General features: G+C 43.1%; 1 protein-coding gene across 2 annotated transcripts in view; it reads left to right on the forward strand.

Moving 5' to 3' along the window:
- The window catches only part of KIDINS220 (kinase D interacting substrate 220), a 72,049-nt gene that overhangs the window by 22,545 nt on the left and 23,523 nt on the right, over positions 1-25,981 (forward strand). For both annotated transcript variants that reach the window (XM_083349186.1, XM_083349187.1), the window contains exons 13-22: positions 327-491; positions 1,456-1,635; positions 3,954-4,119; positions 6,413-6,564; positions 8,724-9,013; positions 10,730-10,870; positions 11,941-12,184; positions 12,407-12,495; positions 14,122-14,266; positions 15,717-15,879. In XM_083349186.1, coding sequence (XP_083205312.1) covers positions 327-491; positions 1,456-1,635; positions 3,954-4,119; positions 6,413-6,564; positions 8,724-9,013; positions 10,730-10,870; positions 11,941-12,184; positions 12,407-12,495; positions 14,122-14,266; positions 15,717-15,879 — 1,735 coding nt within the window. The remainder of the gene's footprint in view (positions 1-326; positions 492-1,455; positions 1,636-3,953; positions 4,120-6,412; positions 6,565-8,723; positions 9,014-10,729; positions 10,871-11,940; positions 12,185-12,406; positions 12,496-14,121; positions 14,267-15,716; positions 15,880-25,981) is intronic.

A 25,981-nucleotide genomic window follows, 5' to 3' on the forward strand; every position in this document is an offset into this window, starting at 1 on the left:
GGACTGCCTGATGACCTCTAAATAGTTTGGGGCATATCTTTCAAATTTCTTCACTGTTAGCCATGCTAACTGGAGGGTTGATGGGGTTTTTCACATAATCAGCTTGCCATTTCTGGTGTAGAGTAACTGAGGGTGAAAGTCAAGAAGAATTACCTCTTAGATTAATCTGTTTCTTATTCTTGATATGGGAGTGGAAAATAAACATGTGACTTGCTTTTGTCTTTATAGAATAGTTACTTAAGCTGGCTGGCTGGCTATGATTTGGTATTAGTAAATAAAGGAACAGGGCGAAAAAAGATGATTTTACAAGTTTGTTTGTATTGCAGGGCACTTATCTCCTACTGAATCAGATGGAGATATGCTGGGTTATGATCTTTACAGCAGTGCATTAGCTGATATTCTTAGTGAACCAACAATGCAGCCGCCGATTTGTGTTGGGCTATATGCCCAGTGGGGAAGTGGCAAATCTTTCTTGCTCAAGAAACTTGAAGGTAAATATTCAATTTGAATATATTATTATTATTACTGTTACTATTATTATTAAGGGACGCGGTGGCTCAGTGGGTTAGGACGCTGAGCCTGTCGATCAGAAGATCGGCAGTTTGGCGGGTCGAATCCCGAGTGCCGCGTAGCAGAGTGAGCGCCTGTTACTCGTCCCAGCTTCTGCCAACCTAGCAGTTCGAAAGCACGTCAAAATGCAAGTAGAAAAATAGGGACCGCTCCGGTGGGAAGGTAACAGCGTTCCGTGCGCCTTTGGCGTCTAGTCATGCCGGCCACATGACCACGGAGACGTCCTCGGACAAGCGCTGGCTCTTCGGCTTTGAAACGGAGATGAGCACCGGTCCCTAGAGTCGGAAACGACTAGCACGCATGTGCGGGGGGGGTACCTTTTATTATTATTACTGTTATTATTACTATTATATTGATTTGCTGGCCATCTCAAGGTTACTTGATTTTCATTTATTTAAAAATGTATTTATTTAAACAATGTATACAGCCATCCATTTCAGAAGTTGCAACTGTAGGTAGCAAACAGTGAATTAAAAAACAAAAACAAAACAATTTCAAATAATTATTTCAAAGAATAAACAATTTTAATGGTAATCCAAAACGTTAAGTAACTAGGAAATTACAATTGTATCTTTCTAGATTTTGTCCTGTTCATTTGATTTAAAGTAAACAAGAACATGAAAATTGGAGAGCATCATTATATTTAACATGCCGAAACCACGCCCACCCCATGGCCGGCAATGAGAAAAAAGTCACAATACATCATGACACGTCACATGACATTGCGAGTTGGACACCAAAGTCCCTTCCAACCCTTTAGTTCAATGGAAAATTCACTTTGATTTACAAAAGACCCCAACAATAACAAGTGAATCACCTTTATTTTTAAGGAAATTAGCATCTAAATTTTTTTATGTTGACTAAAAATTATTTCTCTCTTTTTAGATGAAATGAAAACATTTGCAGGACAGCAGATTGAACCTTTGTTCCAATTTTCCTGGCTTATTGTGTTCCTTTCACTTTCATTATGTGGCGGCCTTGGCTTGTTGCTTGCATTTACTGTAGATGAAAAACTTGGAATAGCAGTGGCGCTGAGCTTATTGGCACTGCTATATGTATTTTTCAGTAAGTTTTCTTTTAAGTGAAATTTATGTTTAACTTATTGCATTTAAAATTAAGCTAATACTTTATTTAATGCACAAATGAAGCAAAAGTTCAATCACATTATTGAAAATTATAACATTGTCGCTAGTTGAAAGGTCTGTAATCTTGTGGAAATCCTTTCTAGAAAACAGTATGTATAGAAATTATATCTATATCATCTATCTTCCACATCAAAATTGTCTATAAAATACATCGTATGATAGAAAAAAAACAGCAGGAAATTTTACTGATACATGTTTATTTCAAGCATGAATGATATATTAAGATACGATAACTTAGTATAATTACAATAATTAGGTTTTATATATTTCATAAATTGGATTCAGGACCCCTATGATTCTTCTGTTTCTTTTATCTGTCATGAACCTATTTTTAACGTGTTTTAACTTATTGTAAGAGTTGTGGGCATTTTGTTTAATCTCTTTTAATTTTTGTATTTTGTCTTTTAATATGTACTGCCCTGTTCACCGCCCTGAGTCCTTCGGGAGAAGGGCAGTATACAAATAAAATAAATAAATAAATAAATAAATAAATGACCATACATATTAGATATACAGCTGTCGATAAGATGGAGAAAATGCTTTCACTGTACCTAAAGCATGAAACAAAGAATAAAATATACTTCAGTAACATAGTGCTGAAGAGCAAGATTTGAAACATTTGTTAATGCATTTAAGTTACAAAATTTGACAGCATACCCCAGTTTTTCCACTGGTTCAATGTTTCACTCTGTGAATTCATTCTACAGTATATGAGTCTTTCAGGGAGCGTAAAGCAATAAAAGTCTGTACAGTTAGTCTTCAACTTAAAACAGTACATTTAGTGACCATTCAGTTACAACGGCACTGACAAAAGTGACTTATGACCATTTTTCATACTTAGGACCTTTGTAGCATCCCCATGTTCATGTGATCAGAATTCAGATGCTTGGCTGTGTCCCAAGGTCATGTGATCATGTTTTGCTACCTTTTGACAAGCAAAATCAATGGTGAAGCCAGATTCACTTAACAACCATATTACTAACTTATCAGGTGCAATGATTCACTTAACACCTTTGGCAAGAAAAGTTGTAAAATGGGGCAAAAATCATTTAAATGTCTCACTTGACAACAGAAATGTTGGGTTCAATTGTGATAAGCCGAGGACTACTTGTACTATGCTCAATGATTATATATTGACAGCTGTTGATTATTCAGTGCTGTTTTTCAGTGCATTTAACGACATTGTAGATAATGGTTCACTTGCACCAAAGTGTACATATCCTTATTGTGTTTGCCAAATTTCTCCGGAGTTAAAATGAGTTTTTTAAAACAGAAGTTACAAACAGGTAGTCCTCCACTTAGAATCTGTGTTGTTTGAGTGAAGTAGTCATTAAGCAAGTTGCCCATATGACAGTTTTGTTCAGTGCCTGGAAACCTGACTCTCTCACTTGTGGTAGTTAAGCAGATTGTCTCTCTCAAAGAGCTGTCTACCACATGAAATCTCAGCTCTGCGTCAGGTGGCAGCAGCTTGCAACCTTCCCCTCTGGCTTCCCCATTGACATTCTGGGGAAGCTGGCAGAGACGTTTGCAAGTGGCATCACTTGATCTCGGGGGGCTTGGCAACTGGTTGTAAGTGAACAGGTTGCCAAGTGTCAAGATTGCAATCATGTGACTGTAGGGGTGAGGCCGTGGTGCAATTTTATAATGGGCAGTGCTTTATGGGCACTAAAGCATCCTTTCCAAGTTGTTGTACCTTCGAACGGTCATTAAATGACTGCTGGGAAATCAAGGACCAGCTATAAATGCAAAAGGATATATTGGGTAGACATAGAGGAGAGAGCTATGTTAGTTTGTGGTAGCAAAAAAGTAAAATTGAAAGCTAACACATCATATTAAAAAAGCATAAACTTTGGTGAATTGGAATTCACTTCATCAGATCCATACAGTGACTAGACTGATCTAGTATTTAAATAGGTATAAACCAGGGAGGGAGGGAGGGAGGGAGGAAGAGGAAGACAGGTTGGTTGTGGACATGCAAATTATATGTAAGATAGATTGCAAGTGTCTTATTAATTAGCTATATAATATGTTAAAAACCCACCGTGCTTGTAATGTAATGTATCATAAGAAAACATTTAACAAACTGAATTCCTTCTGTTTTATCTCCTAAAAATGCTGTGGGCGGGAATGAGAATATATATATGATTGTATAGCAGTGATGCAGGCTAAGTTGTATTACATAACATCTTGCAATACTTTCTATAAACGCTATTAACATTTAAACCATCTTTTTTTTAGCTGTAATATATTTTGGGAGCCGAAGAGAAGGAGAAAATTGGAATTGGGCATGGGTGCTTAGTACAAGATTGGCAAGACATATTGGCTACATGGAATTACTTCTTAAACTCATGTTTGTGAACCCACCTGAGCTGCCAGAGCAAACTACTAAAGCCTTACCTGTCAGGTTAGAACAATTTATAATACTATTTGGCTTTTAATGGCTTTTATGTTATAAGAGCTTTATTATGGCCCAAATTTTCTTGAAATTCTGAGCTGCATTCTTTAAAAAAAGTTAGCTGATATTCCTTTAAAATGGTATTATTGTATTAGCTGTGGACCCTGATGCTTTACTTGAAATTTCATAAATGGCTGCATTATGTAGAACATTTGTTATTTTCCATGTTACGTCTATTCATTCTGAAGTAACTTAATAAGTAATATTATTTAATAGTCCATCAACATTGGATTAATTTCTTGGGGAGCATTGTTTTATAAGAGTACTGATTATTTCAATAGTTGGATACTATGTCGTTCTGCTATTGTGTCCCTCAAGATTCTATTTTATTCCCATACATTTAATATATAATGTACTGAGGCAGCTTGCCTGGAGCTCAGTGCCACCGATAGGTTCTTTCTCACACTTTCTTTTTAAATCTAAGAAAGTGGAATTGAGTTCTAAATTTATTTCATTTATGTATTACGGTTTGTATCCCTCTCAAGTCTGAAGAGACTGAATGGTTTTCCTTATTCTCTACAATGAAAAGAATAGAAAACAACCAGCAATCCACAAAAATAAAATCCCCAACCTCTGCAGAATATCATGTGTCACACACATAAAAAACCTCACCTTTATTTATGGGGCTGTTTCTGAGACTTTCTAGAATATGCACATTTTAATGTTTTCCAAAAATCTAGAGTATCTGATACCTATAATGGGCAGGATGGGGAAACAAACTATAGTTTAACCTAGGTGAGGTGGAACCTTTTGACCAGTCAGGAGGCATGTCAAAGAATGGATTCAACAAGAACTCAGTTTTGCAGTTTTGGCATACTCTTGAAATTATCTCTAAATTTAGATTTCAGCAGAAGCCAATACTACATATACTAACTTGCCATTGTGCTTCTTTATGGATATTTCAGATGTGAGCACAGTGATGGATACCTTATCTGTATTGAGTTTATATTATGCTCTGTAAAATGGTTTGTAAATCTTGTGATAAAAATTGCAGGTAGCCTGAATGCTACAACAAAAGTGTGATATTGATTTTTTCTCACGACATGGAATCTGTGACTCCCTGTGAACTGATGTACTGTTTCCAAGCTCTATTTATAAGACTAAATTCTCCCATACAGATAATCCTTGATTTATAACCAGTCACTTCCTGAAAAAGGCACTTATGAGCTGGATTCAAAGTTCCGATGGCTCCCCCCTCTGTGGTTATATGGCCACATTTTGAGGACTCGACAGTTGATCTGCGTTTACCGCCATTTGCAGTGTCCCACAGTCATACAACCATGATTTTCAATGTTTTTGTTGGAAATCAGCATTTACTTCTGATTTCTGGCAGAAAATGCCCCATAGCTAACAATGGATTTGCTTAATGACCTCATTTGTTTTACTGCCCCGTGTTTGCATACTGATTGCCACAAAAAAGTAAAATTGGGTGTAATCATATGTGAGGACCCACTTACAACTAACTATCACAACTTACAAATGTAATTCAGGTAAATTATTTGATGTTTAATGTGATTTGTTACTAAATTACAATTAGAACTAGTAGGCAATTTTATTATTGATAAGAGTTTTAGTTTTTAGTTTCAGAGTTATCACTAAAAAAATTAATACATAATGAAATACAATAAAATAATGGAACATGATGAAATGTCTAATCCACATTTTATTTGTGAGACAATTTCAAAAGTTAATACTTTGTTTGAATTTTATTATTAGGTGCCTTGAAAAGTGTGCTTTGCAGGAAGGAGAAATACAAATACATTAAGATTATTAGCTCACAATAAATTATACAGAAAACTCTTTAGTATCATAGTGTCAATCAGGCTTGTAATAAAATTATCATTTAGTTTTATTGGTAACCAATGCAGAAATGTATTCTTAAGAAGATTTCTAGCAAGTTATTTAAAAACTACGAATAACTACTGAATTTGCTATAAGGTTTCCATTCTGTACAGAATAATATGCTTATCTGACAAACTCTACAGAGATGGCATTTTGTTTAAATATGTAATCAAAATTATTTCTATATTTTGTTTTAAATATCTTGTATAGTTATGAAGAGTACTCTCAATAATTGTGTAAATAGCAGGATGGATGAATGAATTTATCATTTTTTAATAATAAAATAAAATGAAAATCATGAGATTAATAATGAAAGCTCAGTAATTTAAAAATGTCCTAATAAAAGGAAAAACTCTATTTGTAGTAACCAATAATAACCTATAATTGTTTGTTGTTTAAGGTTTCTCTTTACAGATTACAATAGATTGTCCAGCGTAGGTGGAGAAACCTCAATGGCTGAAATGATTGCCACCCTTTCAGATGCCTGTGAGAGAGAATTTGGGTTTTTAGCAACACGTCTTTTTCGAGTATTCAAAACTGAAGAAACTCAAGGTATGTGTGAAGTTGTTGATTTGAGCTTTTCTGTTTTACCGTGAGAAGCAACATAGTCCCCCTCCTGCCATCCTGAAATGCACTTTTCTTTATGCATTTCACATTATGCAATATGAAGTGATGAAGATGTTGGATTAGGATTGGGAAGACCTAGTCTTAAGGCTAGTCTTGGCTAGGGAAACCTACTTGGTGGCTTCGGTCCATTGGGGTGCCACCAGATTCACAGGACTGCTGCTAAAATGTTTTGTGAATTGTCTTGAGCTCTTGTAAAGAAATGCAGAATATAATCTAAGAAACAAATAATATTGATACGCAGTGTTATTTCAGGTTAAAATGCAGAACTAGGGCATATAAGTAATGGTTATTCTGCTCAACTTGGCATACAATTGCATTAAAAACAAAATGATGTTAACACTATATGAAGCAATATGCATATTTCGTTACCTTTGGTACTTTTATTTATTTATTTATTTGTATCCTGCTTTACCATTTTTACAAATAACTCAAGATGGCGAACATATCCAACCCAACTTTCTCCTTCAGTTTTCTTCACAACAACCAGCCTGTGAGGTGGGTTGGTCTGAGAGAGAGAAGTGGCTCAAGGTCACCCAGCTGGCTTTCACGGCTACGATTTTGTATCGGTACAATTGTAACGCCATCAGCTATTTTCTGTATCTACTGACCTGCTTCCTAGAAAGCATAAAAGTGTGCACTAGAATAGCTCTTTTAGAAGGGTGTTATGTAGGCATTGAGATCACTCATCACACACAATTACACATTTAATGTTTTATAATCTTTCTAGTCAATTAAATTTGCAATATTGTTGATACTCAAAATTATCTTAGTTTATATGATTCTGAACTTTCTTGATTTGTATTGTTCATTTTTATGGTTTCATGTCAAGTTTTATCGTAGAGACTATTCTATCTATAAAATCCTAAATGACTTAGAGGGAAGCCAAGTGGGAAACAGAGTTGCAAAATTTCCATGACTTGAAGGGGACGGGACTTTAGATCTCCTAAGCAAAAGGAATACAAAATGTTCTTGTGTAGATACTCTCTACACAGATAAGGACTCTAGAAAACTTTAAAATAAGAATCCGAGAGTAAGAACCGCAGTGTTGTCAGTATTTATGCATAGCTTTTATTGGGCTTTTACAAGGGCTTCTAGCCATTAGCCTTCTGCAGGAAAACAATAGGTCAGTCTCCTGATCTCTAACAATTTCCATGCTGGTTTACATACAGTAATTTGGCCTAAAACAATTCATCTCCAGTTTAATAGTTGTCTATGAATACTTACCTTAAGCATGTATATCAAAATGTATTGCATTCATATATTAGAGTAAATACTTCCAGCTTTGTTTTTAGTTGAACAGTGCACTGGAGTTGTACACAGATAGACCTAATTTAATGTCCACTCAGTGATCATTTGAAGTTACAGTGGTGCTGAATAAAGGGTTACTTATGACAAGTCCTTATAGTTGCAGCCATTGCAGCATCCGTACAGTCACATAATTGCAATTTGGACACTTGGCAGTCAGCTTGCAATTATGTTCTGATAAGCAAAGTCAGTGGGGAAGCTGGCAGGAGGTCACAAATAGTGATCATGTGATTGTGGGATGCTGTAATTGCATGAAGTTTACCAAATGATGGGACTAGGACTGCTAGAAATGCTGTCATAAATCGGTGTAGTCATGTGACATTTTGCCTTATGATCCTATCCCTTAGTGACTATCTGTATTCTCAGTCTTGTTTCCTGTCTTCCTGGGAATGGAGGATTGTCTTGTTAGGGTTGCATTCATTTAAACATGTTTTTTTATATGTGAACCCGCTTAGATATAAATGGCACTTTATATTTTCACTTAAAATTATCCTAACTTTAATGAACTTCACTTATTAGGCAATCAGAAGTAGGCCTTCTCTTCTATCATATCCGACTTACAGGAATAAAATTCAACCCCTGTTCTTTCTGTTTTCAGGAAAGGGTTTAAAACTTTCTATTTAGCCACGGTTTTTAATTTGATTAACAATAATAACTGTTTTTAATTTTTAGCTAGTTAACTTGAGTGCCTAGTAAGCAAGAAGGTAGAATATAAATGATGTAAAATTTATCTATTTTACATAATATATGTGTTTATCAATTGCTGCTTTGTCTCCTAGGTAAAAAGAAATGGAAGAAAACTTGTTGTCTCCCATCTTTTGTTATCTTCCTCTTTATTCTGAGCTGCGTTGTTGCTGGGATCACTCTTCTAGCCTATTTCAAAGTGAATCATGAAAACACAACAGTGAATGCTATTCTGATTTCATTTTTATGCGTTGTGGGTTTAAGCTTTATCTTGAACTGTCGCACATGGTGGCAAGTGATGGACTCCATCTTAAATTCACAGAGAAAACGGCTTCACAGTGCTGCTTCAAAACTACACAAGCTGAAGAGTGAGGGATTTATGAAAGTAAGTATTATATAATATAGCTGTTTTGAATTGTATGAGTTTTATTTAAGTACCCGTAGTACACACTATTTAGGAATGAAATGTTCCAGAGAATGGTAGAACATTTGGTTTCCCTTTACATCAGGGGTAGGCAGTCTTGGCTCTTTTATGACTCTTTTCAACTCCCAGAATTCCTGAGTCAGCCATGCTGAGGGGAAAGGGAGAGTTTCCAAGCTGAGCCATGTTGGCTCAGGAATTCTGGGAGTTGAAAAGAGTCATAAAAGAGCCAAGGTTGCCTATCCCTGCTTTAGATCATGCTATTATGAGAATAGTAAGGTAGTTTTCCAGAAGTAAATTCTCCAAACTGGAAGTGGTTTAAAGCATTCTGCATATATTTTTCTGAAGGAAACAGGCTCATTTCAGAAGCAGACTACTCTCAGTATACTTTGAACTACTTCTGGTTTGGAGGATTCAGTTCTGGAAACTGACAAGATTTCCTGGAATGGAAGGGGAATGGAATGTTCTAAGGCTCTCTGGAATGTTCCTGAATTTGTTTTGCACTTTCTGAATTTAGTTAAACTTGTAATTGATTATGAGGATACATAAAAATAAAGCAGTTTATCAATAAGATCAGGGATCCCCAACCCCGGGCCACAGGCCAGTACTGGTTTGTGGCTTTTTAGGAACCAGGCTGCACAGCTGGCGGTGAGCATCAGGTGAGTGAAACCAAAAGTATCTCCCACCCACCCACCTACCCTCCAGATCTGTGGAAAAATTGTTTTCCATGAAACTGATCCCTGGTACCAAAAAAAAATAGGGATCGCTGAAGTAGATACCGTATATACTTGAGTATAAGTTGACTCGAGTATAAGCCGAGACCCCCAATTTCACCCCCAAAAACTGGAAAAAGTTATTGACTCGAGTATAAGCCGATCCGCCGTTCTGCAAGCCTCCGCCACCGGTGGAGGCTGGATCCACGCTCTGCAAGCCTCCGCTGCCGGCAGAGGCTGGATCCGCGCTCTGCAAGCCTCTGCCGCCAGCAGAGGCTCGATCCGCCATTTTGCAAGCCTGAATACACAGGAATACCCTGTGTGGCCACGGCTCTCGGGGAAGCCCTGGCTGTCCGCTTCCTCGCTCCACGCTGCCATTCGGGGCCCGCGTGTTCCCCGGGCAAATCGCGGCGCCCAGCAGGTGAGGAAACACGCCCGCTCCAGTGGCCCCCCCTTCCCTCAGGAGACGCGAAGCAAGTGACCGCCCGGAGCTTACCGAGGACTTGCGCGTGGCCGAGGCTTCGGTGCTTCCAGGATCGCGCGCACCTCTCCCAAGCCGCTGCCGTCCGGAGACCTGCCGAAGTTTGGGGAGGTTTGGGGAGGTGCGCGCGCACCTCCCCAAACCTCCCCAAACTTCGGCAGGTCTCCGGACGGTGGTGGTGGCTTGGGAGAGGTGCGCGCGATCCCGGAAGCACCAAAGCCTCGGCCGCGCACAAGTCCTCGGTAAGTTTTTTTTGTTGACTGGAGTATAAGCCGAAGTGGAATTTTTCAGCCCAAAAAGTGGGCTGAAAAATTCGGCTTATGCTCAAGTATATACGGTAACTAAACATTATGAGTAAAATGACTCAAAAGATTTTGCTACTTTAAATATTGGGAAAAAAGCTATATCTATGGCATTTCAATTAGAAGTTTGTCTCTTTTAATGTGTTTGTAGGATTGACGTTAAGATTATTTTTTATTTTTGTAGGTTCTTAAATGTGAAGTGGAACTGATGGCAAAAATGGCAAAAACTATAGATAGCTTTACTCAGAATCAAACCAGGCTTGTAGTAATTATTGATGGATTAGATGCATGTGAACAGGACAAAGTTTTACAGATGCTTGATACAGTAAGTGTTTAACCGATTTGCCTTTCAAATATGACCATGAGGCAAGGCATTGGAAATGTTCTGATAATTTGCTTTAATTCTTAAATCAGTGGAACAAATTATAGCTAGTTGTTTCACTGCTCTCACTAAGACTTGTAGCTCGATTCTGTGCATATTTTTGTTCTAAACTTTTCAATAGATTCAGTGGACTTACCCCTAAGTAGAAATTTATAAAATAGATTATACCTTAGGGAGCACCTGCGGCTGGTGTCAACTTCCCTCCACCCAGTACGCTCCCACAGAGAGGGCCTCCTCAGGGTGCCACCGGTCAAAGAATGTCGAGCTCCGGATGGCGCCCGACCTCCGCTCCTTCCGGTGCGATCTAAAGACTTACCTCTTCGAACAAGCTGGCCTGGCCTGATGGGATGGGGTTGGGTTTTATTAATGTGTTTTAACCTATTTTTAACATGTTTTAACTTATTGTAAGAGTTGTGGGCATTTTGTTTAATCTCTTTTAATTTTTGTATTTTGTCTTTTAACATGTACTGCCCTGTTCACTGCCCTGAGTCCTTCGGGAGAAGGGCGGTATACAAATAAAATAAAATAAATAAATAAATAAATAAATAAATAAATAAATAAACACAAACACATGCTAATTTTAAAAAGATAGCAAATTAATGTAGTGATGATGGAGGCCTTCCTGTTTCTCACTCCACGCCACAGTGCTTTGAGCCATTTCTTAAGCCATTTCAGGAACAATATGGAGACTGCATTCAGTTCAAGAAAAGCTCCATTGTCCAGGCATTCCCTTGGGTGTAATGAAAACTGCATTTCACATGTATTGCCTGCCAGACGTTTTATGTCTTAAGAAGTATTGAAATGTTTACAGTGCTAGGAAAAATGTGTGGTTTTTGATATACAGTATATTATACTACTTGTAAAATATGTAATCAGAAGAAAACAGCAATGGACATCTTACATCCGGAAGTACTACATAATAATTGTGCCCTGAACTAATTGTGATCCTTCCTTCCTCCTTCTCTCCCTCCCTCCCTCTCTCAGTTTTAATTAATTTTCTTTTCTTTTCACAGGTCCGAGTCCTTTTTTCTAAAGGTCCATTTATTGCCATTTTTGCTAGTGATCCCCATATCATTATCAAGGCAATTAACCAGAATCTGAACAGTGTACTAAGAGACTCAAATATAAATGGACATGATTACATGAGGAATATAGTTCATTTACCTGTATTTCTTAATAGTCGTGGACTCAGTGGCGCTAAAAAGTTTATGGTAGCTGTAACCACAAATGGAGATGTTCCATATACAGATAGTTCAGGTATGTTAGCAAAATTATGAATAGGAAATAAAATTATTAGTATTAGCTGGAGAGAGAGTATGTATTTTTTTCACAGTTTTTAATTTTTCTGTATTATATTGCTTTGAGCTTTTTATGAATAAAAAGGCAGAATTTAAAAAAAACTTCAATATGGTTTATGTTTAGGGGTGCTAATAACCTATAGTATCTTAGAATTGCATTTTAATCAGAAAATGTTTTTAGGATTTCATGAAGACATTGATCGAAGAATTTCACAAAATAGCCTGGGAGATGTGACTAAGCTTGGAAGTAAAACAGCTCTCAATAGAAGGGTAAGAAATTGGCAGTCATAGGGGGGAAAAATCATTGAATACGTTCTACCAAACAGTTGTCCAATAGATTTAAGTGGGATTTGTTGGATCTAACTTAGATGTGATGAAAACTCTCCAAGCTGAGTGTTTCTACAGATTTGGCATGGAAGTGAGGAAATGGTATCTCTTACAACTTTATTGACAACTTTTATTTCCTGCTGGGTAGGGAAAAAAGGCTTCTGTACTTAATGCAAATTACTTCTTGAAAGTGATCCTTGGGATCTTAATCTGACTCAATGCGATATTATTTAATACATTTCTATGCTGCATTGTAGGTGAATGTCTGATAAGGCAAATTCCAATCAAAGCATTCGGAATAAAGCAGAGTTTAATTATATAGAGCTCCAGTAATAAGTTCAGTAACATCTTAGAAGTAATGAAAAGGTTTAAAGGGCTTCTGAGATTTGAAAAAAAAAACTCCATATGCCTGGCACACTGTAAATGTGCTGGGTGAGATCATTCGTGGCTTTGGAGTTGGGTATCATCAGTATGCTGATGATACCCAACTTTTCTTTTCAACCCCAAACCACCCCAGTGATGCCCTCAACGTGATGTCCCGTTGCCTGGAGGCGGTTCGGGTCTGGATGGGGAGGAACAGACTCCAGCTCAACCCCGACAAGACTGAGTGGCTTTGCATACCTTCATCCCGGGTTTATTCGGACATTCCACCTCTGGCTATGGGGGGTGAACTATTACCCCCCGTAGATAGGGCTCGCAACTTGGGGGTCCTCCTAGATTCACGGCTCACCTTGGAAGACCATATAGGAGCTGTGACTAGGGGGGCCTTCGCACAGGTTCGCCTGGTGCGTCAGTTGCGGCCCTATCTTAGCCGGGATGATTTATGCACGGTCACTCATGCGCTCGTGTCCTCTCGTCTGGACTACTGCAACGCTCTCTACATGGGGCTGCCCTTGAGGACCACCCGGAAGCTCCAACTGGTACAGAATGCAGCCGCGAGAGTGGTGTTGGGAGTCTCCCGATACTCCCACGTTACACCTCTGCTCCGTGAGCTGCATTGGTTGCCAGTTGTCTTCCGGGTGAGATTCAAGGTGCTAGTAATGGTGTTCAAAGCCCTCCATGGCATGGGGCCGGAGTACCTCAGGGAACATCTGCTGCCGGCATCAAGCTCCCTGCGCCCTGTGCGTTCCCACAGAGAGGGCCTCCTCAGGGTGCCACCGGTCAGAGAATGTCGATTGGTGGCCCCCAGGGGGAGATCCTTCTCTGTGGGCGCTCCGGAGCTGTGGAATCAGCTACCGGTAGAGCTCCGGATGGCGCCCGATCTTCGCTCCTTTCGTCGCGATCTTAAGACATTTCTGTTTGTACAAGCTGGCCTAGCCTGATGGGGATTGCTGGGGTTGTTTTATCTTTGGTCTTTTAATTTTTCTTGGGGTTTTTAGCGCTGTATTTCCATTGTTTTTAACTAGGGCAATTGTTTAATCTTTTTTTAATGTTTGTATTTGCTATTTTATTCTGCCCTGTGAACCGCCCTGAGTCCTCAGGGAGAAGGGCGGTATATAAATGTTATTAAATTAAATTAAATTAAATTAAATGAAAATAATATAAGTACACCATTTTTTTAAAAATTAGGATACCTACAGAAGAAGGCAAATGCAACGTACCATTACACGTCAGATGTCTTTTGATCTGACCAAGCTGTTGGTTACAGAAGACTGGTTCAGTGATATTAGCCCACAGACAATGAGGCGATTGCTTAATATTGTTTCTGTGACAGGTATGTTTATTTACCAGTGCCTAACATTTATAATCTTGGTCTTCGTGCAGAAAGCAGTATTGGAGGATGAGCATATAGTTTGTTTCTAATCTTTTGCACTCTGTAGTGAAATTAAGAAATATTAAAGATTACATGAATTAGGAACTATTCACTTCAAAAATTTAAAATTAGAAATGTGCAAATAATAACTACTTCTGTCTTACAAACCTTCCAAAATATGGTAGCATTGTGTTGGCGGAATATACTTTTGTTTAAAGAGTACTGCACAATTGATGTAATTGTTCCTTAGTTAAGAATGTCAGGCTTTTTTCTCTCTTACCAACTGAAGTCAAATGAAAACAACATAGAATTGCTGTGGATTTTTTTATTTGTTCGACAAGCAGCCTTTTAAATTATTGCGAAAATAACCTAGATAATAAATTCTCCTTTCTGTGAATGAAAGTTTATTGATGGAATAAATAAAAGCTCTCTCCATTTGAAGAGAGAGGAAGATAGCTGTCACTTTCTTCTGGACTCCTTGCACACCTGCCCTTTCAGAAGGATATCAGGCTGCAGTAGAAAATTGGGGATATGTATGTGCTCAGAAGAAATAGTTTCTCCCTTTTCCGTCTGCTGCTGGGAACGACTTCCCATCGCCCAGTGCGTTCACACACAGAGGGGCCTCCTCAGGGTGCCGTCGGCTAGACAATGTCGGCTGGCGACCCCCCAGGGGGAGGGCCTTCTCTGTGGGAGCTCCAGCCCTGTGGAACCAACTCCCCCTTGAGCTCCGGATGGCCCCGGATCTCCGGTCCTTTCGCCGCGGCCTTAAAACTTTCCTTTTTCATCAGGCTGACCTGGACTGACAACAGGGTTTTTAATGTTTTTTAATTTTAATTGTTTAGTTTAACTTATTTATTGGGGCTGTTTATTTAATTTCTTTTAACTTTTGTATTGTTGTTTTTATTGTTGTTAGCCGCCCTGAGTCCTTCGGGAGATAGGGCGGCATATAAGCCCCAAAAATAAATAAATAAATAAATTAGTGGAAGCATGGTTCTGAATGAAAAAGCATCAGGTACAAAATGCAACATTTGGAGATTGCATTAAACTTTGGAAACAATATGCAGAAATATTTATTCCCACATTTTTGAAACATTTGGATTGTTAAACAAATCCATTAGAATTACAGTTGAAGGATATAGTTGGGATGACAAATCTCTTACGAAATTTCACTACTTGGATTGTTAGTGGTTATGCACAATGTAAAATAAAATTCCTTATTGATATTCACACAGTCATATATTTGTACTAACATACCATGACTTTCGTATATTAGAATATGGAGTTAATTCAGAAGAGCATATAATGACTTGGAAGATGAGATGTGATTTTTCTTAGGAAATTTTGTACTATGTTGATATTATTTTGTGGGAATGAACCGTATTGTTAACATGTAACTTTTTCAACTCTATAGGGCGTTTATTGAGAGCTAATCAGATCACTTTCAACTGGGATAGATTGGCAAGCTGGATCAATTTGACAGAGCAGTGGCCATACAGAACATCCTGGCTTATATTGTATTTGGAAGAAACAGAAGGCGTTCCAGATCAACTAACTTTAAAAACAATCTATGAGAGGTAAATGTGGTTTTTACTATGAAATCTGTTAGGAATACTTAGGAAGTCAGCATTTAATAACAGGTGTCTCTACTGGCTAATCCAAGTATGGAGATCCACTTTGGTTTAATAGTTAAGGTGCTGGCCTAGAAACCAGGAGACTGTGAGTTCTAGTCCCTCAGGCAATGAAGCTGGGTGGGTGACTTTTGACCATTCATTCTCTCTCAACCCAACTCACCTTGCAGGCTTGTTGTGGGGAAAATAGGAGGAGGAAGTTCCCTGCCTTGGGTTACCGTATATACTTGAGTATAAGCCGACTCAAGTATAAGCCGAGACCCCCAATTTCACCCCCAAAAACTGGGAAAAGTTGTTGACTCGAGTATAAGCCGATCCGCCGTTCTGCAAGCCTCCGCCGCCAGCGGAGGCTGGATCCGCGCTCTGCAAGCCTCCGCCGCCGGCGGAGGCTGGATCCGCACTCTGCAAGCCTCTGCCGCCAGCAGAGGCTCGATCCGCCATTTTGCAAGCCTGAATACACAGGAATACCCTGTGTGGCCGCGGCTCTCGGGGAAGCCCTAGCTGTCCGCTTCCTCGCTCCACGCTGCCATTCGGGGCCCGCGCGTTCCCCGGGCAAATCGCGGCGCCCAGCAGGCGAGGAAACACGCCCGCTCCAGTGGCCCCCCCTTCCCTCAGGAGACGCGAAGCAAGTGACTGCCCGGAGCTTACCGAGGACTTGCGCGTGGCCGAGGCTTCGGTGCTTCCAGGATCGCGCGCACCTCTCCCAAGCCGTCACCGTCCGGAGACCTGCCGAAATTTGGGGAGGTTTGGGGAGGTGCGCGCGCACCTCCCCAAACCTCCCCAAACGTCGGCAGGTCTCCGGACCTCCGCGCCCTGCCTGCCTGCTTCTTTCCGCAGCGGAAAGAAGCAGGCAGGCTGCTTCGTTCCGCAGCGGAAAGAAGCAGGCAGGCTGCTTCGTTCCGCAGCGGAAAGAAGCAGGCAGGCTGCTTCGTTCCGCAGCGGAAAGAAGCAGGCAGGCTGCTTCGTTCCGCAGCGGAAAGAAGCAGGCAGGCTGCTTCGTTCCGCAGCGGAAAGAAGCAGGCAGGCTGCTTCGTTCCGCTGCGGAAAGAAGCAGGCAGGCTGCTTCGTTCCGCTGCGGAAAGAAGCAGGCAGGCTGCTTCGTTCCGCTGCGGAAAGAAGCAGGCAGGCAGGGCGCAGAGGTCCGGAGACCTGCCGACGTTTGGGGAGGTTTGCGCGCGCACCTCCCCAAACTTGGTCAGGTCTCCGGACGGCGGTGGCTTGGGAGAGGTGCGCGCGATCCCAGAAGCACCAAAGCCTCAGCCGCGCACAAGTCCTCGGTAAGTTTTTTTTGTTGACTGGAGTATAAGCCGAAGTGGAATTTTTCAGCCCAAAAAGTGGACTGAAAAATTCGGCTTATACTCAAGTATATACGGTACTTATAATGTAATAAATGTGGGATTAAAATAATAAAAAAATTATATTAAATTTAAAAAACGAAGTAAAGCTAAGATTTAATCCAAATGTATAGTTTTGTCAAATGAAAGCAATATTTTGTTTTTTAAAAATGCTCTTGGAAAGGGGCGTTTCTCCTTGACACTAGGCCAGAAATCATGCATCCTGGAAAAAGTATCAATGGGTTTGTCCCAAAATGGGACCCGGTCTTATATTTTTTTTGCCTCCAAAAGAGGCACCAGGTCTCATTTTGGGGGGATATCTTACCTGCCTACCTTAAGATTACCACAGCCAGACCTCCCACGCCCTGACATTTGCCTCACCAGCCCTCCTCTTCTGCAACCGCTTGCCACTGCTCGTGCACGTCGTCCCCGGCCTCCGTTTTGCTATTAGGCCTTCTGGAAAGGCCTCTGCAGCTGAGAAACGAGCTCTGGATTGACATGCATGGCACCCCCTGGCTTCAATTTCGCCTTCCAAAAAGGCCTCTGCAGCTGAGAAACGAATTCCGGATTGATGCACATGGTGACCCCTAGCTTCCATTTCACCATCAGAGGCCTTCCAGAAAGGTGACGCACGTGAGCGGTGTCCGAAGAAGAGGTCCAGTGAGGCAAGGTAGATGTCGGGGCACGGGCGGCCTGGCTGCAACTGTTCTAAGGTAAGTGAGTGCAGGGCGGGAGGCAGTTCCACTCCCCATCCCTGCCCTAGCTTGATTTTTACCTGCGCGCCTCGCCCCGCCTCATGCAACCATGTGCAATGGAGTAGGCGGGGTGTTAAGGCTTATTTTTGAGGTAGGGCTTATATTGGGCACACATGTAAAAATCAGGGTCAGTCTTATTTTCGGGGAAACACGGTATATAGTTGTTTCATGTCAAAATGTGTGCCTTAGCCTGGTAACTTTCTAAATCTTAGAATTTGCTTAACAAATGTCCAACAATTCAGATCCAGAATTATTTTTAATTTCTTTTTAAAATGTGCTACGCATTGTTGTTGTTCAGTCGCTAAGTCACATTCCATTCTTTGGGACCCCATGGACCATAGCACGCCAAGCCCCCGTCTTCCACTGTCTCCCAAGAGTTTGCCCAAATTGCATGACCATCTCATCCTCTGCCTGTCACAACGTCCTCTGTCAAGAAACAAAAGCACTCCAAAAGGAAGGGGTGACCAGGTTTATTTCTTCCACAAATCAAACCGCGGTAAAGTCAGCGTTGAGGCACCTAGCCTCAACGCTCTTTTATCATGTTACCACACCCTAACCCCACCCCTTCAAAGCAAACCGGCATCCGCCCACCTCCCCATAAACGCCCCACCCATCACCGTGCATAGCTACCACCCACCGTGTGCACTGCTGCAGCCCGTCAAGCCCCCTCCCAGGTGAGTTCTGTCCTTCCGCTCCCTCACGCGCCCCAGTCTGTGCTGGCGTTGCGGACGTTAAACTCCCCCCGAGTCCAGTAACAGAGGGTGGCAAAACGGGCACAGCCACACACCCCTCCGCAGTTTGCTGGGGCGAGTTCAACTGCTGGGGCGAGTCCAACTGCCTGCTTGGTTCAGCCTGTTGCTGCCCGGGCGCCATCTGCAGTTCAGAGTCCAGCCGCCGAGAACAAGCCAGACCGGTGGGCGCCCGGCGCCGTCCCCGCTGGCGAGGCGAGCGCGCGCCCGCCGCCCGTCTGGAAGCGGACGCGCCGATCAGCTGAGCGCCGGCCAGCTGCTCGGCGGGATTGCGGCGGCGCGCTCCGCGGAGTCCGGGCGAAGCCACGCCCTCCAAACGAGCGTCTGGGGGTCGGGGAAGGTGCTGTCCGGGCGCGCCGATCGGCTGGGCACCGGCCAGCTGCTCAGCGGGGCCGCGGCGGCATGCTGCGGCGGCAGACGAATCCACGCCCTCCAAATGAGCGTCCGGGGGTCGGGGAAGGTGCTGTCCGGGCGCGCCGATCAGCTGGGCACCGGCCAGCTGCTCGGCGGGGCTGCGGCGGCGTGCTCTGCAAGAACCAAATGAGGGTCCGGAGTCCGGCCGTGAGAGAGCGGGCGCGCTGATCAGCTGGGAGCCGGTCAGCTGCTCAGCGGGGCTGCGGCGGCACGCTGCGGCGGCAGACGAAGCCACGCCCACCATCCGGGAGTCCGGGGCTCGACGGAGGCAATGTCGAGGCCCGAGCGGACGGGAGGCCGGCGGGACTTGACAGTCGGCTCCCCCTACCATCTGCCCTCCTGCAAAAGAAGAACGACAAGATAGACCTCCACGAAGACAAGCCGCTGTGCCCCCAGTGCTACCCCCCGGTTTGGCTGGATGTGTACGGTGAAAAGCCGTGACCAGACGATCTGCCTGAACATCCCCTTTCCTCACCCATGAAGCCTCCGCCAATGGATATCCCTTCCACATCACGAGATATTGTACCTGCCCCCTCCGTACCCGAGAATCTAAGATTGCCTGTATTTCGTACCGGTCCCCGTGAACAGGCCCCAGAGCGTTCCCACCCGCCTTCTCTGTTATTCCCCTAGCGGGCTTTAGTAGGCTACTATGGAAAACTGGGTGGATCTTCCCTAGGAACTTTGGCAACCGTAAACGGACGGTCACGGGGTTGATCACTTGAATCACTTGGAAAGGGCCAAGGAACTTGGGGCCTAGCTTCCTGCTTGGTACCCGTAAGTGCAAATATTTGGTTGACAGATACACCCACTGCCCGACCTTGGGGGTGTCGAAGGGCTCCCTTTTCCTGTCTGCCTGCTCCTTCACCCGTGCCTGGGCTTTCACCATCGCCTCCCTAGCGATTTTCCAGGCGGCCCCTAATTGGTGCATCCACTCCCCAAGCCCGGTGGGTGTCGCCGATCCCTGTCCACACTCCGGGACAGGGACGAAATCATACCCCGCCACCACCTGGAATGGTGTCAATCCCGTGCTGCTATGCACGGCGTTATTGTGGGCGACTTCAGCAAATACCAGGAGGTCTGCCCAGTCTGTTTGCTGGTACGGCACATAACTCCTGAGGAACCTTTCCACCGTGGCGTTGGCCCTTTCAGCGGCCCCGTTAGTGCTTGGGTGGTAATCGGAGCTGAGGCCTTGGGTAGAGCCGATGTGTCGTAGAAACTCCCGCCAAAACTGTGCTGTAAACTGGACCCCGCGGTCCGAAATAATCCGTCGGGGGACCCCATGCAGCCAATAGATATGGGTCAGAAACAGTCGTGCCAGCCGTTTGGCGGACGGCAGCCCCTTGCAGGGAACGAAGTGCGCCTGTCTGGAAAAAAGGTCGATGACTGTCCAGATTACCGTGTAACCCCTGCTTTCGGGCAACCCGACAATGAAGTCCATGGCAATGTCTTGCCATGGTCGTACAGGGTCCGAAACTGTCTGTAGCAGACCTAACGGCTTCCCGACACGGGGTTTTACTGTGGCGCATACGTGACAGCCCTGGACGTGGTGTTCCACGTCCGCCTTCATGCACGGCCACCAGAATTGATGGCGTGCCAAGTGTAAAGTTTTCAGGAAGCTGAAGTGACCGGCCTGCCTGGCATCGTGACATCGGCGCAGAATGGCGGGGCGTAGTGCCTGAGGCACATACAGCTTATCCCCGTGCCAGGCCAAGCCGTCGCGCATAGTTAGAAGACCAGGATGCTCCTTCAGCCAAGTGTCTGTAGCTAAGTCCTCATCAATGGCACGGGACAAATCGTCCCCCACGCTGCAGATTGCCTGGGTCGCACTCGGGGATGCACTAGGCGGGATGAGCTCTTGTACAACTGCTTCTCGTTTGGTGTCGTATTGCGGCAGCCGTGAGAGTGCATCAGCAAGAAAGTTCCGCCCCCCCGGTACGTACTTCAGGACGAAATTAAATTGCCGGAAAAAGAGAGCCCATCTGACGTGCTTGGGTGCCAGTTTCCTCAGGGACTGCAGGACCTCCCAAGTTTTTGTGGTCTGTCCAGACCTCGAAGAGATGGACAGCCCCCTCCAGTAGATGTCGCCACGTCTCCAAGGCCGTGCGCACGGCGAACGCCTCCTTCTCCCAAATTGCCCACGAGCGTTCCGTCGACGACAGTTTTTTGGAGGAGTAGGCACATGGTTGCAGCACGCCCTCCGTACTCCGTTGCAACAGCACAGCCCCTACCGCGACATCACTAGCGTCAACTTGGACCACATACGGACGGTCGGGATCGGGATGTACCAACACCGGCTCCTTAGCAAACAGGGCCTTCAGAGTCTCGAACGCCCGTTGACACGTGGTGGTCCACGCCAGCTTCAACCCTGGACGTGGTTTCTCCCCGGATTGTCGCGTCCGCAACAGGTCCGTCAGCGGCAGGGCTGTCGCTGCAAAACCTGGGATGAACTGGCGGTAAAAGTTCGCGAACCCCAAAAAACTCTGCAGCTGTTTCCGCGTCCGCGGCGCTTGCCATTGCAGAACGGCTTCCACTTTGCGAGGGTCCATCTCTATGCCGCTTGCAGACACTCGATACCCCAGATAATCCAGCCTCGTCTTGTGGAACTCGCATTTAGTGAGCTTCACATAGAGACGGGCAGCCAGCAGCTTCCGTAGCACCTGGCGCACGAGGGCGATATGCTCCTCCATAGTCTTAGTATATATCAAAATGTCATCCAGGTACACTAGCACCCCGCGGTACAGGTACTTGTGGAGCACCTGGTTTATCATCTGCATAAAGACGGCTGGGGCCCCCTGAAGTCCAAACGGCATGACTCGGAACTGGAAACTGCCCAACGGACAGTTAAACGCTGTTTTCCACTCATCCCCAGCTCTGATCCGCACCCGATAATACGCCTCCCGTAAATCTAGCTTCGTGAAGATGCGTCCCGTCGACAAGTGTGCCAGAAGATCTTTCATGAGTGGAAGCGGATATAGGTGTTCGACGCAGACCGCGTTGACGCCTCGGAAGTCGACACACAAGCGAAGCGTGCCATCCTTCTTCTCCCGGAACAGTATTGGCGCTGCTATCTTGGATCGGGCAGGTTGGATGAACCCCGTCGCGAGATTTTTGTCGATATAACGGCGTAGCTCCTGCATCTCGCGAGGCGTCAAAGCGTACATGCGCGGTTTTGGCAGCTTTACGCCCGGCTCGAGCTCGATGGCGCAGTCCGTCACACGGTGAGGAGGCAGAGCGTCACACTCTTTCTCGTCAAAAACCTCTGCTAGGTTGGCGTACACCTGTGGGAAGCAGGCTTCCGCCTCCCCCTCTGCCCCTTGAACCTGCTCACCACCTAGCTGCTCAGAAGGACCCACGTATGCGTGTGGTGGTGGTCTTCCACTGTCTCCCAAGAGTTTGCCCAAATTGCATGACCATCTCATCCTCTGCCTGTCACAACGTCCTCTGTCAAGAAACAAAAGCACTCCAAAAGGAAGGGGTGACCAGGTTTATTTCTTCCACAAATCAAACCGCGGTAAAGTCAGCGTTGAGGCACCTAGCCTCAACGCTCTTTTATCATGTTACCACACCCTAACCCCACCCCTTCAAAGCAAACCGGCATCCGCCCACCTCCCCATAAACGCCCCACCCATCACCGTGCATAGCCACCACCCACCGTGTGCACTGCTGCAGCCCGTCAAGCCCCCTCCCAGGTGAGTTCTGTCCTTCCGCTCCCTCACGCGCCCCAGTCCGTGCTGGCGTTGCGGACGTTAAACTCCCCCCGAGTCCAGTAACAGAGGGTGGCAAAACGGGCACAGCCACACACCCCTCCGCAGTTTGCTGGGGCGAGTCCAACTGCTGGGGCGAGTCCAACTGCCCGCTTGGTTCAGCCTGTTGCTGCACCGGCCAGCTGCTCGGCGGGGCTGCGGCGGCGCGCTCTGCAAGAACCAAACGAGGGTCCGGAGTCCGGCCGTGAGAGAGCGGGCGCGCTGATCAGCTGGGAGCCGGTCAGCTGCTCAGCGGGGCTGCGGCGGCACGCTGCGGCGGCAGACGAAGCCACGCCCACCATCCGGGAGTCCGGGGCTCGACGGAGGCAATGTCGAGGCCCGAGCGGACGGGAGGCCGGCGGGACTTGACACTGCCGTCCCCTTCTCCTTTTACTCTCAATCGTTCCTAACAAACAGGGTCTCGTCCAGTGATTTCTCTCTTCTCCTTTAGTGGCCAAAGAATTTGAGCTTCAGCTTCAGTACCTCTCCTTCCAAAGAGCAATCGGGGTTGATTTGCTTTAGGATCGACTGATGTGTGATGTGTTAAGAATTTAAAAAGTAGCCATGCTGAATAAAACTAAGGCTTATTTAGTCCATTTTATCAGAAGAACCTTATATAGGTACAGGAGAACCATCTAGACTTTATTAGCTGGGAAGTTGTATTCAGAGGCATATTGCTACTGATATTAACACATAAAATCATGCTGGTAGCCACTGGTACCTGGACCCGATAAAATGTTGCCCAGATTGGCAACTCTTATTAAGTCTTTTAACTATTGCTTTTGGGGGCTCTTTTTTTCCTCTCTGTTGTCATTAATCAATTGACTCAATTCTGGTATAGTAGAAAAGAAAGAATCATTTATTTACTTTCTCCATACCATGTATAATTTTATACACTTTCTGCCTTCACTTTAAATTAAAAAACACACATGTTAACTTTTTTTCGGCTAGAGAAATTGTTTTAAGTCTTTGTGTCCCTTTCTGCATTTTTTCTTACCTTCTGAGGGACACTGAGGCTTATGAAAAATAAGAAATGGTTAATTCATAGTATTAACAAAAGAAGCTGGTCATTTCCAAATTAAATGTTTAACATAATATTTAGTATGACTCAACTGGCAAAGCTTGAAAAATGCCTGTTTATACAGATTATTTCATTTAAATGTATTGATACCATTAGTTGATATTTTGTTATAGTTTATATCAAATTACAACCACACAAAGTTTTCTCAGAATTAACAGTGAAAATTGTTGTTATAGCTTCAGAAGGTAAGAGATAGATATTTATACCAACTTTATAGAAATTGATCAGGTAATTTCTTGATTTATGTACTCAAAATTAATTTTCAGTAGGCTCAAGCAATTTATGTGTCATTAACATGAGTTTTCTACTGAAACAAACAGGATTTTCTTAATAATTTTGGTGGCTAACAGTTCTCGTTCTGCAAAAGGAGATATCTTTAGATGGAGCTTGTTTTTTTTTCTCTAGCAGAGGTTAAAAACATGTTGACAGGTTAAGAAAATAATGTGGTTAGATGGGACAGTTACAGAGCCATTAAAACAGGCTTCCAAAATGTAACTAATAGTATTTGCTCTTTTGTGATAGGAGTCAATTGCATTACTTTCATTGCTGGGAAACTGTCATTTTAAGTAGGGCTTTTTGCAATACAGATACAGTACTGTCCAATTCATACCTGTTCAGAAGATTCCATTGAATTGAAAGAAACTTACTTTAAAATAAATATGAATAATCAGTATCCCATTTATCTTTTAAATATTGTAACTAGTGTTCTTCTTCCAGTAGATGGCAGTACTATAATTGGTTATTTTTATTAAGAAGCCTTTCATGTAATACTGTTACAAATTTGATAGAAAGTGTGTGGTTAATCTCAGATCTTTTTTAAAAAAAATTTTTTTGGATAGTTTTTATTAATCCATTTCAAACAAAAATACATAAAATAAAAATGAACAATCACTGAAGAAGGAAAAATGGATAATACATAAACACATAAAAAGCAAAGAATCTGTAACTGCGTATCTATCCCAAGTTCACCTGATTTGTAATTCTTTAAAATAGAAAACTAAACTTTCAATGTTCCCCAAGCCTGTGCAATTTCCCCCCCAAAGAGAGTGATAATGTGACATTTTCTTATTAATAGAAAAGATACATTTTTTTTCAAAATTACTAAATCACTTATCTCTGAAATATAGTCCTTTCTATATGGAATTGTAATATTTCCCCATCTCCAGCAAGTTAATGTATAATTCACTTCAATATGTGTATCTTTAAAAAACAGTTTACTCAACAAATATTGATGCTGACAGACATGTCTTATGCAGATTCAATGTCACAACTCAAGGAAACCACAAATTGAAAATCTTAAGGTGAAACAAGTTCATTTATAATTTGGGGAGCATTCTGGGCTGTTTCCCTATTCTGGGTTAGATTCAAACGGCCTGTGGCATTCTGTCCCACTGAGTGATTACTGAGGCCCAGTGATTACATTAGAAGATTCGTCAGTTTTGAGATAACTTTTGAAGCATGTGATTTAGTTAACAGATGGCTAATACATTAATTTTATGTTGCTGGATTATTATGGCTTTTGTTACCCATCATATTTCATGAACAGTTAAGGAATATATGAGACACTATTTCATTTACCAAACATTTAAATGTCATCTACATTTATCTGCGTGACATTTAAGGTTTTGAGATTCTGAGCAGTGGAAACAGTTGGTGTTTTCATGTTTTCATTTCACAGATTTTTATTTTATTTATTTATGTTCTGCCTTTTATCCAAGAAACTGTGGTAGAATATACTCACATATTAGTGGTTAGGCTGAGAGATAAAATTTTGGCTTAGTGTCACCCAGTAAGCTTCATGGCTGACTAAGATTGTAGCTCCACAGATCTATTTTAATGTTTATAACAATAGCACCATATTTGGAAAATAAAAATCTACAAAAATATTTTGGAATATAAAGCTTCAGGAGAGTATCAGGCTACTGGCTAACTAAAAGTTTGTATTGTATTTGCATTATTTCTGTTTGCAATA

The sequence above is a fragment of the Vipera ursinii genome (genome assembly GCF_947247035.1).
Source record: "Vipera ursinii genome assembly, chromosome: 1".
In the NCBI taxonomy this organism is placed as follows: Eukaryota; Metazoa; Chordata; class Lepidosauria; order Squamata; family Viperidae; genus Vipera; species Vipera ursinii.